Below are 12845 nucleotides of genomic sequence, written 5' to 3' on the forward strand. Positions count from 1 at the left end.
AAGAAAATCTAAAAATTAAAAAAAAATGTGCAAAGCTAAGCTGGATGGGAAACAACATAGTTCTTCTAATCCAAGCTAGGAACATCATAGTAGTCAACAAAAGCCAAGTGCTGACAAGCAAGCAAAAGTAAATTTCTCAACAAGTACAGAGATTCTCATACTATATATTATATGTGATTTGTTATTATGTTTATTGAGACTCACTGTCCAATACAGCAACTTAAAGCAAGTTTGTGCGAGGGTAGATGTAGCTGGTATAATATTGACTCAGTAAAACCTATGAAACCTGACAGACTGTGACTGGGTAGAAAGTTCAGGATACTTTACAACTAAAATATTTTCCTTAATATTTTGATTCCTTAATATTTCCTAAATATTATGATGACAACAATAAGAATGTGGATATCCTAATGGCGAGAAATAGAGTTTCACTCTTCTTGCATCTGAGAGAGAAAATTTAGTTTTAAGAAAAAGTCAGAGAGGAATTTGGTTTCAAAAGATTTTAAAGTTCTAGTCTCTCTTGACAGAAGAATCCCGTGGAATTTTTTTTTTAACTTTTCATATTTACAACAACATTATATGCAGCAATGACCTGGAACCGTAACACTCAGCAATGAAGGAGTAGCTCAATGATTGTATTCCAGACAGAATTACATCTGAATATCCAGCATCAGGATAAAGTGACCAAAGATGGGAAAAAACAGTAAAATGTAAATGACATTTCATTCTAATATTTATTTGTGTGTGTGGGGAAGTTTACTAAGTGTATACACAACTGAGCAAAACTAGATTGGTTCAGAGCATCAGCAAGAGGTACTGACATTTGGATGGGTTTGAATGATTTTATTCTCTTCTACATAGATATTTTAAATAGTCCAGCATTTGTGGACTAAACATATTTCACTAGTAGAAAATAAATATGTAAAAGTATTAAACATTAGATAGAAATTAATAAATACAAACTATATTGATCAACTGTTATACCTGTAAGTTTTAGGGTAGAAATGATACTTGGCTCAGAAGATTATTCAAACCATTAACTCTTTCATAACTAATGAGTATTCTGGTCTACATAACTTGGTAATTCAGGTTGGATAACATCACCTAAACTCTATCCCATTTCCTAACAACACATGTTAAAAGGTCTATGGAAGGTAGCTTGTCTCAAAAACAGTCCTTCGGTATTTTTTTTTTTTAAAGTCAATAAGGGAAACAGTCGGGGATCATTTACTCAGACTGACCACTACCAATGTAACTGCAAACCATAATTCTTCACTATGAACAGCACAGCTCAGGGATTAAAGTGCGAGCTGAGTTGAGTTGACACTGTCCCAGCCAGTGTATTAACCCTGCTGCACATGGCCGATCCTCCTCTGTAATGTATGTAAATAGCAGCTCCCTCTTACCAAACACTAACTAGGTCAGATTTGCTCCTTAGTGCTCTCCATACATTCTTCAGTTTTTGTACTAACTCTGAGATGTTATTTTGAATGACCATGTCCAGAAGGGAGTCTCAAAGCACCTGCCAGGATGAAACCATGGAAGTCGGGATTCCGTTCTCCATTTCTCCATTTCTCTGCTAACTAAATATGGCTCCCAGAGCTAAGCTACATGCCCCTAAATATCTATAACCTAGGGGCTGCACCGTGCTCCTGTTTCTTTCATGTGTATAGTTTCTTCTTTATTTTCTCTCTCTCTCTCTCTCTCTCTCTCTCTCTCTCTCTCTCTCTCTCTCTCTCTCTCTCTCTCTCTCTCTCTCTCTCTCTCTGTATGTATGTACGTGTGTGTTTTCCTCATGTAATACCTCCACCCCAAGACAGGGTCTCTCACTGACCTACATACAGATCTTCATGTGGGCTAGGCTAGATGGGCAGTGAGCCCAAGTGAGCAGTCTCTGCTCCCCATCACTGAGATTAAAAACACATACCACCATGAAGATTTCCTTTATAAGTGTATTATTATGTGGGTATCTTCTTTATCCCTCCGGTTCCTATTTCTAATATCCTCAAGTAAATCCCAGTGTCCTTCAAATTCTACCTACTGGATGTCTTCCCAAAGTCTCAAACAGGGTTAAGGGATAAGTCCTTTCCTGCTGCTTAAAATAGTTTCTGTATCTCTACCTGCAAAGCTAGTGCATTATAAAATGATGGGGTGTTTATTTGTCCTTTTGAAAGGACCAGTTATTCTTTGGGGAAAAAAAGCCAGCTAATGTTTCCCCAGGTGATTAGTTCAGAAGGTAATTTCAGTAACCAAGATAATTGCAAACAAATGATTTTGAATGACCTCCTTAAATTGTGTGTTGTCAGAAATTAGATGTTCAGGTGTAATAATCATGGGAGAATGTTCTTCTGATGGTGCAGTAGCCTGCCACCACAGAGGATCTAAATTGCTTGAAGCTTTTGAATAGATCCTCAGTGCTTACAATTAAAATATAGAACAGGTGTTGGTTCCCTCCATAGCTCAGGGTATAACATCTGTCCCCAGAAGATAATGATCTAGTTATGCCCCAAGAACACTATAAATTTAAACTCCTTGTCTTACCTGAATTATTTTTTTCAGAATTTTTGATGGCAAGTCAGTGTCTAGCCTTTGAAATAGTCCAGCTGCTGGATGCTTCTATCTATCCAGTGTGGGGATGGCAGAATCCACAACTCTAATGCTAGGACTTAGAGTTGTCCTCTAGCTTTCATTCATCAAAACCTCAACCCTTAAATTTTTAAAGGTTGATTGGAATAGGAGCTCTGTGATGTAACGACGACTAGGCCAGATCTCGAGGGTAGGGACTCCACAATGATGTTAGTGGGATTATGAGACTAGGGATTTAAATTTGCACACCGGCTCTGACTCTTCATGTAACGCCATCTGCCATGAAGCAAGCAGGGTTGATACCAACACTGTTCTTAATTCTTTGTATAATTAGTGAGTATCAAATACTTTGTTGAAGCCACAGAATATATCCCAAAGCATTTACCACCCTACCTTCTTTCCACATGTGCTGACACAGACAGAGGAACTGTGCAGGTGTTGTTTGAGGACAAAGCCTCAAGAATCTTGGCTGCTCTGAGGGTTTGGGGCTCAGGGATGTTGATACATACAAGGTCTTCATTCTTACTCATCCATTGTATCAGACTCTAACATAAGTGCCCCTTCATATGGACACAGAGGATAAGCATAGCCACAATAGCCTTTGGCACTAGGCACAGAATCTAGACAGTGGATGACACACAACAGGTGACAGGAGACACTGGCTGCTATTGAAAGCTTACCTCTACAAAGTCTCCTACCATCACCCCATCCCTGAACATCAAGAACCAATTCACACCTTTGAGTCTTCCTGAGATCTGCCATCATAGATTCATGTTATTCAGGCTTGTGTTACCTATATACATGTGCCTCTCCACCTAAACTTCATGTTGTATGTGCCAGTCATGGTCAATGATAAAAGCAAACTTGTGAATATATGAACTAAAACCCCCAAGGCATGACATTTTGTATTTTTCTGTGCATAATAGCAAGAGTCACAGCCTTCTGACCTGAACTTTGATGAGATTTGCTTTAGGAAACTTCAGTTTACTTACAAGTAATTATCACCTCCTCCAAATCCAACCAAAACAATAACAGGAACAAAAACAAAACAAAACAAAACAGAACAAAACAAAAACCACATCAGTCAGTTCCATGGCTGGGAATGAGTAGAGGAAAACCATCCATACGACAGGAAGTTGCTGGAAGAAGACTAAGGCGTCTCATACCATAACACAGCAGACAATAGCTATTGACCAGGCTTTACCAAGGTAGACGGCAGAAAGGCTTTACAGCTGTGGCAGCTGACATGAAAAGTAAAACAAGGTAGCTTAGCAGAGACCAAGAAGTACTGACCCCAGTCCCTGTATGTACTGGATAGCTTTGTGTCAACTTGACACAGCTGGAGTTATCACAGAGAAAGGAGCTTCAGTTGGGGAAGTGCCTTCATGAGATCCAGCTGTAAGGCATTTTCTCAATTAGTGATCAAGGGGGGAGGNNCCCTTGTGGGTGGTGCCATCTCTGGGCTGGNAGTCTTGGGTTCTATAAGAGAGTGGACTGAGCAAGCCAGGGGANGCAAGCCAGTAAAGAACATCCCTCCATGGCTTCTGCATCAGCTCCTGCTCCCTGACCCGCTTGAGTTCCAGCCCTGCATACTTTGGTGATCAACAGCAGTATGGAAATGTAAGCCAAATAAACCCTTTCCTCCCCAACTTGCTTCTTGGTCATGATGTTTGTGCAGGAATAGGAACCCTGACTAAGACACTGTAGAACCCACACTAGAAGGATTAGGTGTGTTACAGAAAGGGAGAATTGGCTTGGAGGCCAGGCACATCCTGCCACGCACTCAGCATTTAAGAGAATAAGAATCATCACATGGGAGTATTCAGCACTCAGAACCCAGTCCTTGGAGCAACGTGCCATGCTTAAAAGGCCCATAAATCATAGAAGGCAGCCACTCGTTTTGCAAGTGAGCACTGAGTTTGCCTGGATAATTGTAGAGGATTCTTCCTGAAGAGCACATTACCTTTCGGTACCTTGGCTCGCCACCGCTCCCGATTGATCTGTACCACCTCGGTCCAAGTGGCTTTAAAACTCTTATAGTCAACAGGAATGACAGAATTGTTGATGGGAGCACTTCCTTCTGACCCAGAACTCTTGACACCGGATCGCTTTGCATCTGATGAGTTGATGCTGTTCAAACTGGGGAACAAAAGAAATCATACCAAACATGAGTGTTAGTGTCAGCATCTGCAGCATGCAAGCAGTGAGAGAGGCCACAGAATGCTGAGTAGGATTTGCTGAGCTGTCATCATGAAACTCTCTGGTCCTGGGGTTTGTGGAGATTCTGGTTCACATATAATATGAATATGAAATTCAGAGCTTTAGCAGGAAAAAACCACAGCACTGCATGTTCATGTGTCACAGTATTCCCTACTTCCTTCTATGCTGCATGGTCATTCCTTTTTCTGGTAACTAGGATCTACTAGCATTTACTTGATCTGCTTTGTTTTTTGAAATGAAAAAAAATTTAAACTTGGAGTTCTATTTGCTTCAGGATGAATTAATCTATCACACTGACCATTATTCGTAGTTAGTTGGCAAACCAATATTTGTTCTTGAGTTTACCCCTCTTCTGGACTCAAGATCCCTCTCATGTTATGGCTATTACATTCTATCTATCTATCTATCTATCTATCTATCTATCTATCTATCTATCTATCTGCACATACCAGGGCATACATGTGGAAGTCAGAGGACAATATCCAGGAAGTATCTTCTTTGATCATGTGGGTTCTGGGGATCAAACTTGGACCATCAAGTCTGATGACGTGTCCCTTACCTACTGAGTCATTTCATTGGCCTTTAGAATTCCTCTAATCTCAATTCCCTAAGCTCATAAAAAGTGATGAGTCTCCTGTGCTTCTTAGGAATGGCAGATGACCAGACCTTGCCAAGGATCTAATTTTAAATGAATTCTACTTTGTGCTTTAAACATGGGGCATATTGGAAATATCAAGAGAGTAGTAGACTTCTGATGAAGTAGTGAATATTCCTAAGTGATCCAGTGAATGATACCAAAAACTTACTGACATTCATTTTAGCCAGTGCTTGAAGAGCTAAGAAAGTATGTTATCAGGGGTTTCTGTCCTCAGTTTTAGCATCCTTAGTTAGTTTAATTGCTTATCTAGCAACTAAATAATTGTTACAAAGTGAAATTTTATACATTAAGCATCCATAAAGGCAAGTCTTTTATTAATTAATGGTAAACATCTCCACACAAACCATACAAAGATATGTAATAAATTTAGGTGTTGGACTATTACAGTAATAGACACACTTTGTTGCTGAAGGTCTGTCCTATTTGCATGGATGTTACTAGTGTGAATAGACTAAAATCAGGAATATTAAAAATTCTTTCTGTCCTCCTCCTTTCCAATGCATTTACAGGTTGGCACCTGCAGGGCTGTAGTAATACAACCTTGAAAAGTCAATACAGAAATCCAGTGTATGTTCTTTTCTCCCTTTATTAGAGAAATTGACAAGTGAGAGGAACCCTCTGGCTGCCTGACATAGGTACAAACCATGTTATCAAATAACTCTCACCAGAGACACCTACAAGCAGCAGCATCCAAAATTCTCAGCATCTCTTACAAGTGATGTTTAATGTGGCTAGTTCTTCTCTTCATTACAATTGTGAAATTTATTACTTTATGTCTTATTTAGTTGTCTGGCATTCTACACCCACTTTGTCCTCCACATTCTATACAGAAAATTACAATTTTCTGCAGGGGCCAGTTTACGATCCTATTTGGATCACTAATAATGATGTGCAGTGTGTTCTACCAACTGGGAAAAGAGTCTGAACAAGGAATTATCTAGGTCATGTTCATCAGTTTGCTTGTTTGTGGGCATGTATGTGGGATTATTTTCATTGTATTAATTGATGTGGAAAGATGAAGCCCACTTTGGGACTTCCATAGGCTTGGGTCCTGGATTGTATAAAAAGAAAAAGTCAACTGGAGTAAATATACATCCATTGATTCTCTTTGGTCTTGAATATGGATGTGACCTGCTGCATCAAGTTCCTGCCCTGACTTTCCCACAATGCAAGACTGTAACCAGGAATTATACAATGAATAAACCTTCCATTAGAGTTGATTTTGTCAATATTTTATCATAGATACAGGGAATGAAACTAGGGCACTGAGCTGACTTGTCAGGGCCTACACAAGTTAATAAGCAATGGAGTCAGGATTTTAAGCCTGACAACAGGCTGTATAGCATGATCTCTACTGTTTTACTCTGATAGCCTTATGCTTTATGCTATGACCCATGACACTAGAAAACACTTAAATTTGAGATGTTATATATTTTTACAATCTGTATTCCACTTTCTTTTCTAAACTTAGAGATGATAGTCAGCCTCATTTCTTGTAAGAAATCTGATCCAAAGCATGATCATCTACATGATCAGGAACAAGGGCTGACTGTGCACAGAAGAAGTATAATCATCAGTGCTGCTTGGAAACAAAGATTTCCGAGACTAGGGGCATTCTGCTCTGACTTTGCATGACCTGTTATGGGTCAGCCTAGAGAAAAAAGATAGCATCATCTCAAATCCTATGAAAGAAAAGGAGATAGACATGTCCCCCTGTAAGAAGTAAAAGAGGAACAGCTCATTGTGATACTGCACATACCCCTAACAAGAGATTTCCATTGTCACCAGGTTTCAAACTTTCCCCACTGACCTTGATCGCCTCTGGCCTGTCCCACCAGTCTGGGAGCTTTCGTCAATTAATGGACTCACAATCTTCTCAGTCATGTCCGTGAGCACAGTGAAGGTGGGCTCCACAATGAAGTCAATAAAACCTACAGAGAAGTAGCAATGATTCAGATAACAACCTGCTAACAGGGACCAGCCCAGTTTTTCCACTAGAAATCAATTAGTCTTTCCTTAAACAAACAAAAACCCAACCATGCAAACAAAACACCACATCTACATTGGAGTTCCAAATCTGCCAAGAGCTAGTTGGTCTCATTCTTACTGATGCCATGAGTCAGTTTCATTTCCCCTATATAATTTCCTCAGGACTTTTCAATAAGTGATTCAATTTAATGCTTAAAAATACAATTTAACACCTGCTATGTAATAAGCACTGTGATGTGTTTTGTAAAAGGCTGAAGATGAATAATTCAACTGAGCAGCCCTCAGGGAATTTCTAGGTAAGATTTAGTGGGCACAAAAATGACCCCTAGAATTTCTGCAGGGCCAAAGGAGAAACCCAGAAGAAGGCTCCTATGAAAGAAAAAGAGAACAGAGAGGAGACATTTTGCTCCCATAGAGACCAGTGAACAGTTGTGCGGAGATGGTGGTGTTTGAGCTGAGTGCTGAAGGATGGGTAGCGAGAGAGATGGGGCTATTCACTCTGGGTAGAGGGAGATTCCGAGGTGGGAAAGCATGCAAGAGTTGTCTGAGGAATAACTAGGTGTAAAGAATGCTTTGGATTTGGGGGTCAGGGATGGGTGAAGAGGGTTGGGGAGGCTAGTTATCCATAGTTTAGGGAAGGAAGATCCTGGGGTTTACAATCGGAGGAGTACTGGGCTGGCCCAAAGAAATCTGTGCATCTTTGTGATGACATATTCAAGGTTCCTTTGATATGGTTCATGCAACAAGAGACATGGAGAAGCAGTGGGTAGGAAAGGCTGAGGCAGGAAAGTCTTGTTGGTAGTAATTTCAGCAGCTCAAGCAGAAGAAAAGAAATGGAGAAGCAGAGTTGTTGTAACCTGGTTACCAGAGGGTACACATGGCACAGCACAACCAGCTGGGTGGCTTGAGAGGGATTCTACAGGAGGCTCCAGAAGCAAAGCAGAAGTGAGAGAAGACAGAAGATGGACTGCAAGATGCGGACTTGAGATAGAGGAAGCAGAAGGAGATGGGAAGAGTGAGAAGGAAAGGGCTAAAACCTGGGTTAGGGTCATTAAGGAAATGATACCTTTTACTGAGGAGGTAGTAAAAGCTGGCATATAGTGATTATCTTAATAACATCACACACACACACACACACACACACACACACACACACACACACACACACGCACACCAAAAAGAGAAAACTAGATGAGTATTTATGACTCACTGAGTGAAAATAAACACACTGGCACTAACTCATCACAGCCACATGTAAGGAAGGAAATTAAATACCAACCAAGGGGGACACTGCCCACTCCTCTGAATGGGTATTTGGAAATGCAGAAATGACTATGTAGTTTTCACAGTTACTAAGGAGATAGTGCTACTGGTGCTGGTGACGCTCAGCAGAGCAGGATAGCAAGCATCCTGCAATGTAACCCACAAAGGAAGAACGGTTCATCTGATCCAGTAACACTGTTAATAAAATTTGTTTTGCAGTTCACTACAATTTAATTGTGAGTTCAAACTTCAGTATTTGATGATACACAGAATTCTTTGGATATGGCCCTGTTTCCTGCAGGGAAGTATATGGATGTGCTATTCTTGGCACAATGGAAAATCCTTGCCTGATTCTCTCTATAATGTCTCATTGTATATCAAATTCCCTACCCACCCACCCCCCGCCATACTGGAGCTACAGAGAATTCACTGACCATGTTAAGCAGCTTTAATTTCTCTGCTTTCTACATCTCGCATCTGCAGTGTCATTTTATCCACCACTAAGCCACTGCCAACATGCACTAATATCTATTACAACCTACCTAGACACTGCTTGAATACTTCTTCAGATATAGCTCAAATATGACTCCTTACTAATTCTATGTGGACCACCTCTGTCTAAAGGCTCATATACTGTCTTTGTATTCCATTGTATAATTTTAAGAATTCAACCTTAACAACCATAATGCTCTAAACATTTTGTTTTCCTAGCATCTCACCCTCTGTCTAATACTGGTTTAATAATATCTTTGAAAGTAACTACCATGTATAATTAGATTCTTGTTTTGTTTTATTTTTACCTTATAGCATCCATTATAATCTTAGTAGCGCCCAGTACCTAACAGGAACTCAAGACATATCATGATGAAACAAATAAAACAGTGAATGATCACAAAGTTAAAGCAGAGGCCAGGCATGGTGGCATACATGTTCATTCTTAGCACCTGGGATCCAAAGACAGGAAGGTCAGGAAGGCACAGTCCTTGCAGTCAACCTGGGATCAAGGTTACATTGAGCTAAATGACCTTTTTATGCCTAGCCTAGAGCACACGAGATCCTATCTCTGTTCATCTCTGTTCTCAAAATGTATAAGTAGAAAAATCAGTAATTCCTTATTAAAGTGATTTCTGTGTGTGTGATGAATAGAGTTCACTCATGCCTTTTACTTTACGTGTGACACAGCCGAGAGTTTTGGTAATGCATGTATTTTAGTGATTCTTTTCTTCTTTTCTTTTTTCTTTTCTTTCCCTTTCCTACCTTCCTTCCTTCCTTCCTTCCTTCCTTCCTTCCTTCCTTCCTTCCTTCCTTCCTTCCTTCCTCCCTTCCTTCCTCCCTTCCCTCTTTCTTTCTTTCTTTCTTTCTTTCTTTCTTTCTTTCTTTCTTTCTTTCTTTCTTTCTTTCTTTCTTATGGAATAAAAGGAGTGACGAAACCAAAACCACTTTAAAGCATCCCCGTTGGAAGGAGGACAGTCCTGAGTGCAGACAGAAGAAGCATGGCGGTGAGATTACTTCTCATGTCGAAGCTCAATGGCAGCTGAAGCAAACCGGGCTTCCTAACTACGATATGCACAGCCATCTCCTTGGGAAGTTGAAGCTCCCTTTCCTTCTGGTAGAAATGATGGAGACTCCAGGGTGATTCTGGGCAATCTCTTCCAGAACTAGCCACAGTCCAGAGAGAAAGACAGGACTCCACCCTGCCAGAGGCTGGCAGCAGTGAGCCAGAGCCCCAGCTGGGATCCCCAAGCTCAGTGGCCCTGACTACTACATATATACATCTGATGTCCTTTCCAATCAGCTGACAAATACCTACCCACTTGTGACTGAGCAACCATGGTTGACTTTCTGTCACAAAGAGGAGAAAACGGCAGCCCCAGCTCTGCTTCTCTGTCACCCTAGAAAAACAGAAGGTCACAGTGAACAAGAGAACAGTGTGCTGAGCTGCTCAGATTCTATTTACAATGCCAGCTACCGCTTAGGCCACTTATTTTTATCTTAATGATTACTATTACATTGCATAATAAGTCCTGGGGGGCCTGCTTCTCTAAACAAAAGACACCAAGTAGTGGTGGCTTCTGGGGAACAATCATTCCCTCTTAATGCAAAGGCTCATGCTGTCCCAAAGAAAGTTTTACTGGGCCTGCAATAGGTTCCCCAGGGAAAACTAGGCGGCAATCCATGTGTCCTGTGGCCTAGAGCCAACATCACAGTCAGAATGGCTGTGTTCCCCATGGTTTTCCTGAGGCTACCTGTGGCCTTCTTTTCGCAACTGAACCCCCAGTGGTGAGCAGTGTCCAACAGGAAAATCAAACTTACTGATGTGGCTTTGTCCCCTAATGTCACCTAAAGCCAGACACAACGGGAGTAAGTGCTTCTGTGTTTGTAGTCCTAGTGCTTGGTCTCTTGTGAAATGTGGACTAGAAAGAGCCAGTCATTAGGCAACAACACAGTATAATTGTTTGGCCAGAACAATCTTTAGGGAGCTAAAAAGCACCTCTCTAATACAAGCACTATGGGATAAGCAGTTTGAGTTGTCTAACTGTTGATGGAGGTCGCTTTTAAAAACATGAAGCAGAAGTTCATTCTTTGTCATGTCCAGAGTAAGGAGACTATATCTCCTGTCCATCAGTGGATTACACTATTCCTTTTTTTTTTTTTTCTTTTTTAAGGGAAGAAACTTACACTGGATAATGCCTGGCTTGAATCCTACCTTGTTGCTGAGGAGTGGATGGTCCTAGGAAGGTCCCTAACCTTTGCTATTTTACAAATTTCCATCTATTAAATGTGGGATAATAGTCCCAAATCTAAAGGGCTTATCACAAGACCAAATGACAAAAATACATATAATCCAATAAAAAAAAAAACTACTTAAAAAATTACTCTTGCCATGGAGATAGCCATATTTGATGTCAGGCTTTGAGAAACATGGGGAGAATTTGTTTCAGCTGGCACACTGTAATTGTAATGAACATTACCAGTAGCACTCAAAAACTTAAATGCTTATAGCCAAGTCCGTCTCAACACTTGGATGCTCATTTCTAAGTAATGCCACCAAGGGGTCAGGTAAGGATTCTAGCAGAAGGAAAAAAGTAGACTTCTAAGAGGAGGCTTGGCATTGGTCAGGGGTATCACATACTATGAGGGCCTAATTCCTACAAAGAGCCAAGAATCAAACGACACAAAAATCAGCATTTATGGAGCAAAAGTTCTAATGCATAGATAGGAATAAAATCGAGACAACTGTCAGCCCAACAAGGCTCATGTATGTAAATCTAAGATATTTAACTGACACGATGAAGATGGCAGACTATGACTGAATGTAGAATGTGTTGATGACTTGGTCCCCAGCTGGTACAATGGACTCAGGCCTGATGAGTTCATAGCTGAATGTGCTTGGAGGAAGTGAGTTGCCAGGGGCTCATCTTTAAAGGTTATAGCTCTTATCTTCAGAGCTTTCTACTCTGGCTCTCTTAGCTTCCCGTTTGCCAGCAGGAGAGCACTATTCTTTTACCCTGACAGTCGACCTTGATGGTTCTGCCTTGCAAAAGACCTAAACACAACAGAGCTGGCTAATTCTGTACTGAAACACCTGTATCTGTGAGTCCACATAAATGTTCCCTCTTTGAAATTCATGTTTCCAGGTTTTTTTGTCACAGTAGCAGAAGGTTAACTGTTTGTTGCACAGACACATCTGACAGGGTTTTGACTGAAAGTAAAATGCGAGCATTTTCCATGATCAACAGACATTCATGAAGATACTACTACATAAACTTAATTTTGTCTCCAAACAATAACAAATTATTTAGTAAATAAAAACAAAAGTGAGGAAAATATTATTGAAAATATAGAAATGTGTGGAAAATACTCTACTTGAAGTAACTCTTAGTTTAAAGAAAAAGAAAAACCAGTTTGAAAGAAAAGCTATTAAAGATGGCTTTGGAGCACACTGTCAGAACAGCAAGCTTCCCAACAGTAAACCACTTTCCAGCTTCTATTTTTCTAAAGATGTGAAAGGAAAAGCAGATGAAGTGAGCTTCATCCTTGGAGAGTTAGAAAAATAAAAGTAAATGAAATGAATAACAGTAAAAACCACAATTAAAGTATTGATAAAGAAAAGACAATTGTAAAATGA

The 12845-nt window shown here is 40.3% G+C and overlaps 1 protein-coding gene across 8 annotated transcripts in view; it reads right to left on the minus strand.

Annotated features, from left to right (window-relative positions):
- The window catches only part of Pde1c (phosphodiesterase 1C), a 446341-nt gene that overhangs the window by 68336 nt on the left and 365160 nt on the right, over nt 1–12845 (minus strand). For all 8 annotated transcript variants that reach the window (XM_029534988.1, XM_021191845.2, XM_029534984.1 and 5 more), the window contains 3 exons: nt 10527–10608; nt 7275–7395; nt 4550–4725 (listed from right to left, as the gene is read on the minus strand). In XM_029534988.1, coding sequence (XP_029390848.1) covers nt 4550–4725; nt 7275–7395; nt 10527–10608 — 379 coding nt within the window. The remainder of the gene's footprint in view (nt 1–4549; nt 4726–7274; nt 7396–10526; nt 10609–12845) is intronic.

Source organism: Mus pahari, chromosome 2, assembly GCF_900095145.1.
Source record: "Mus pahari chromosome 2, PAHARI_EIJ_v1.1, whole genome shotgun sequence".
NCBI lineage: Eukaryota > Metazoa > Chordata > Mammalia > Rodentia > Muridae > Mus > Mus pahari.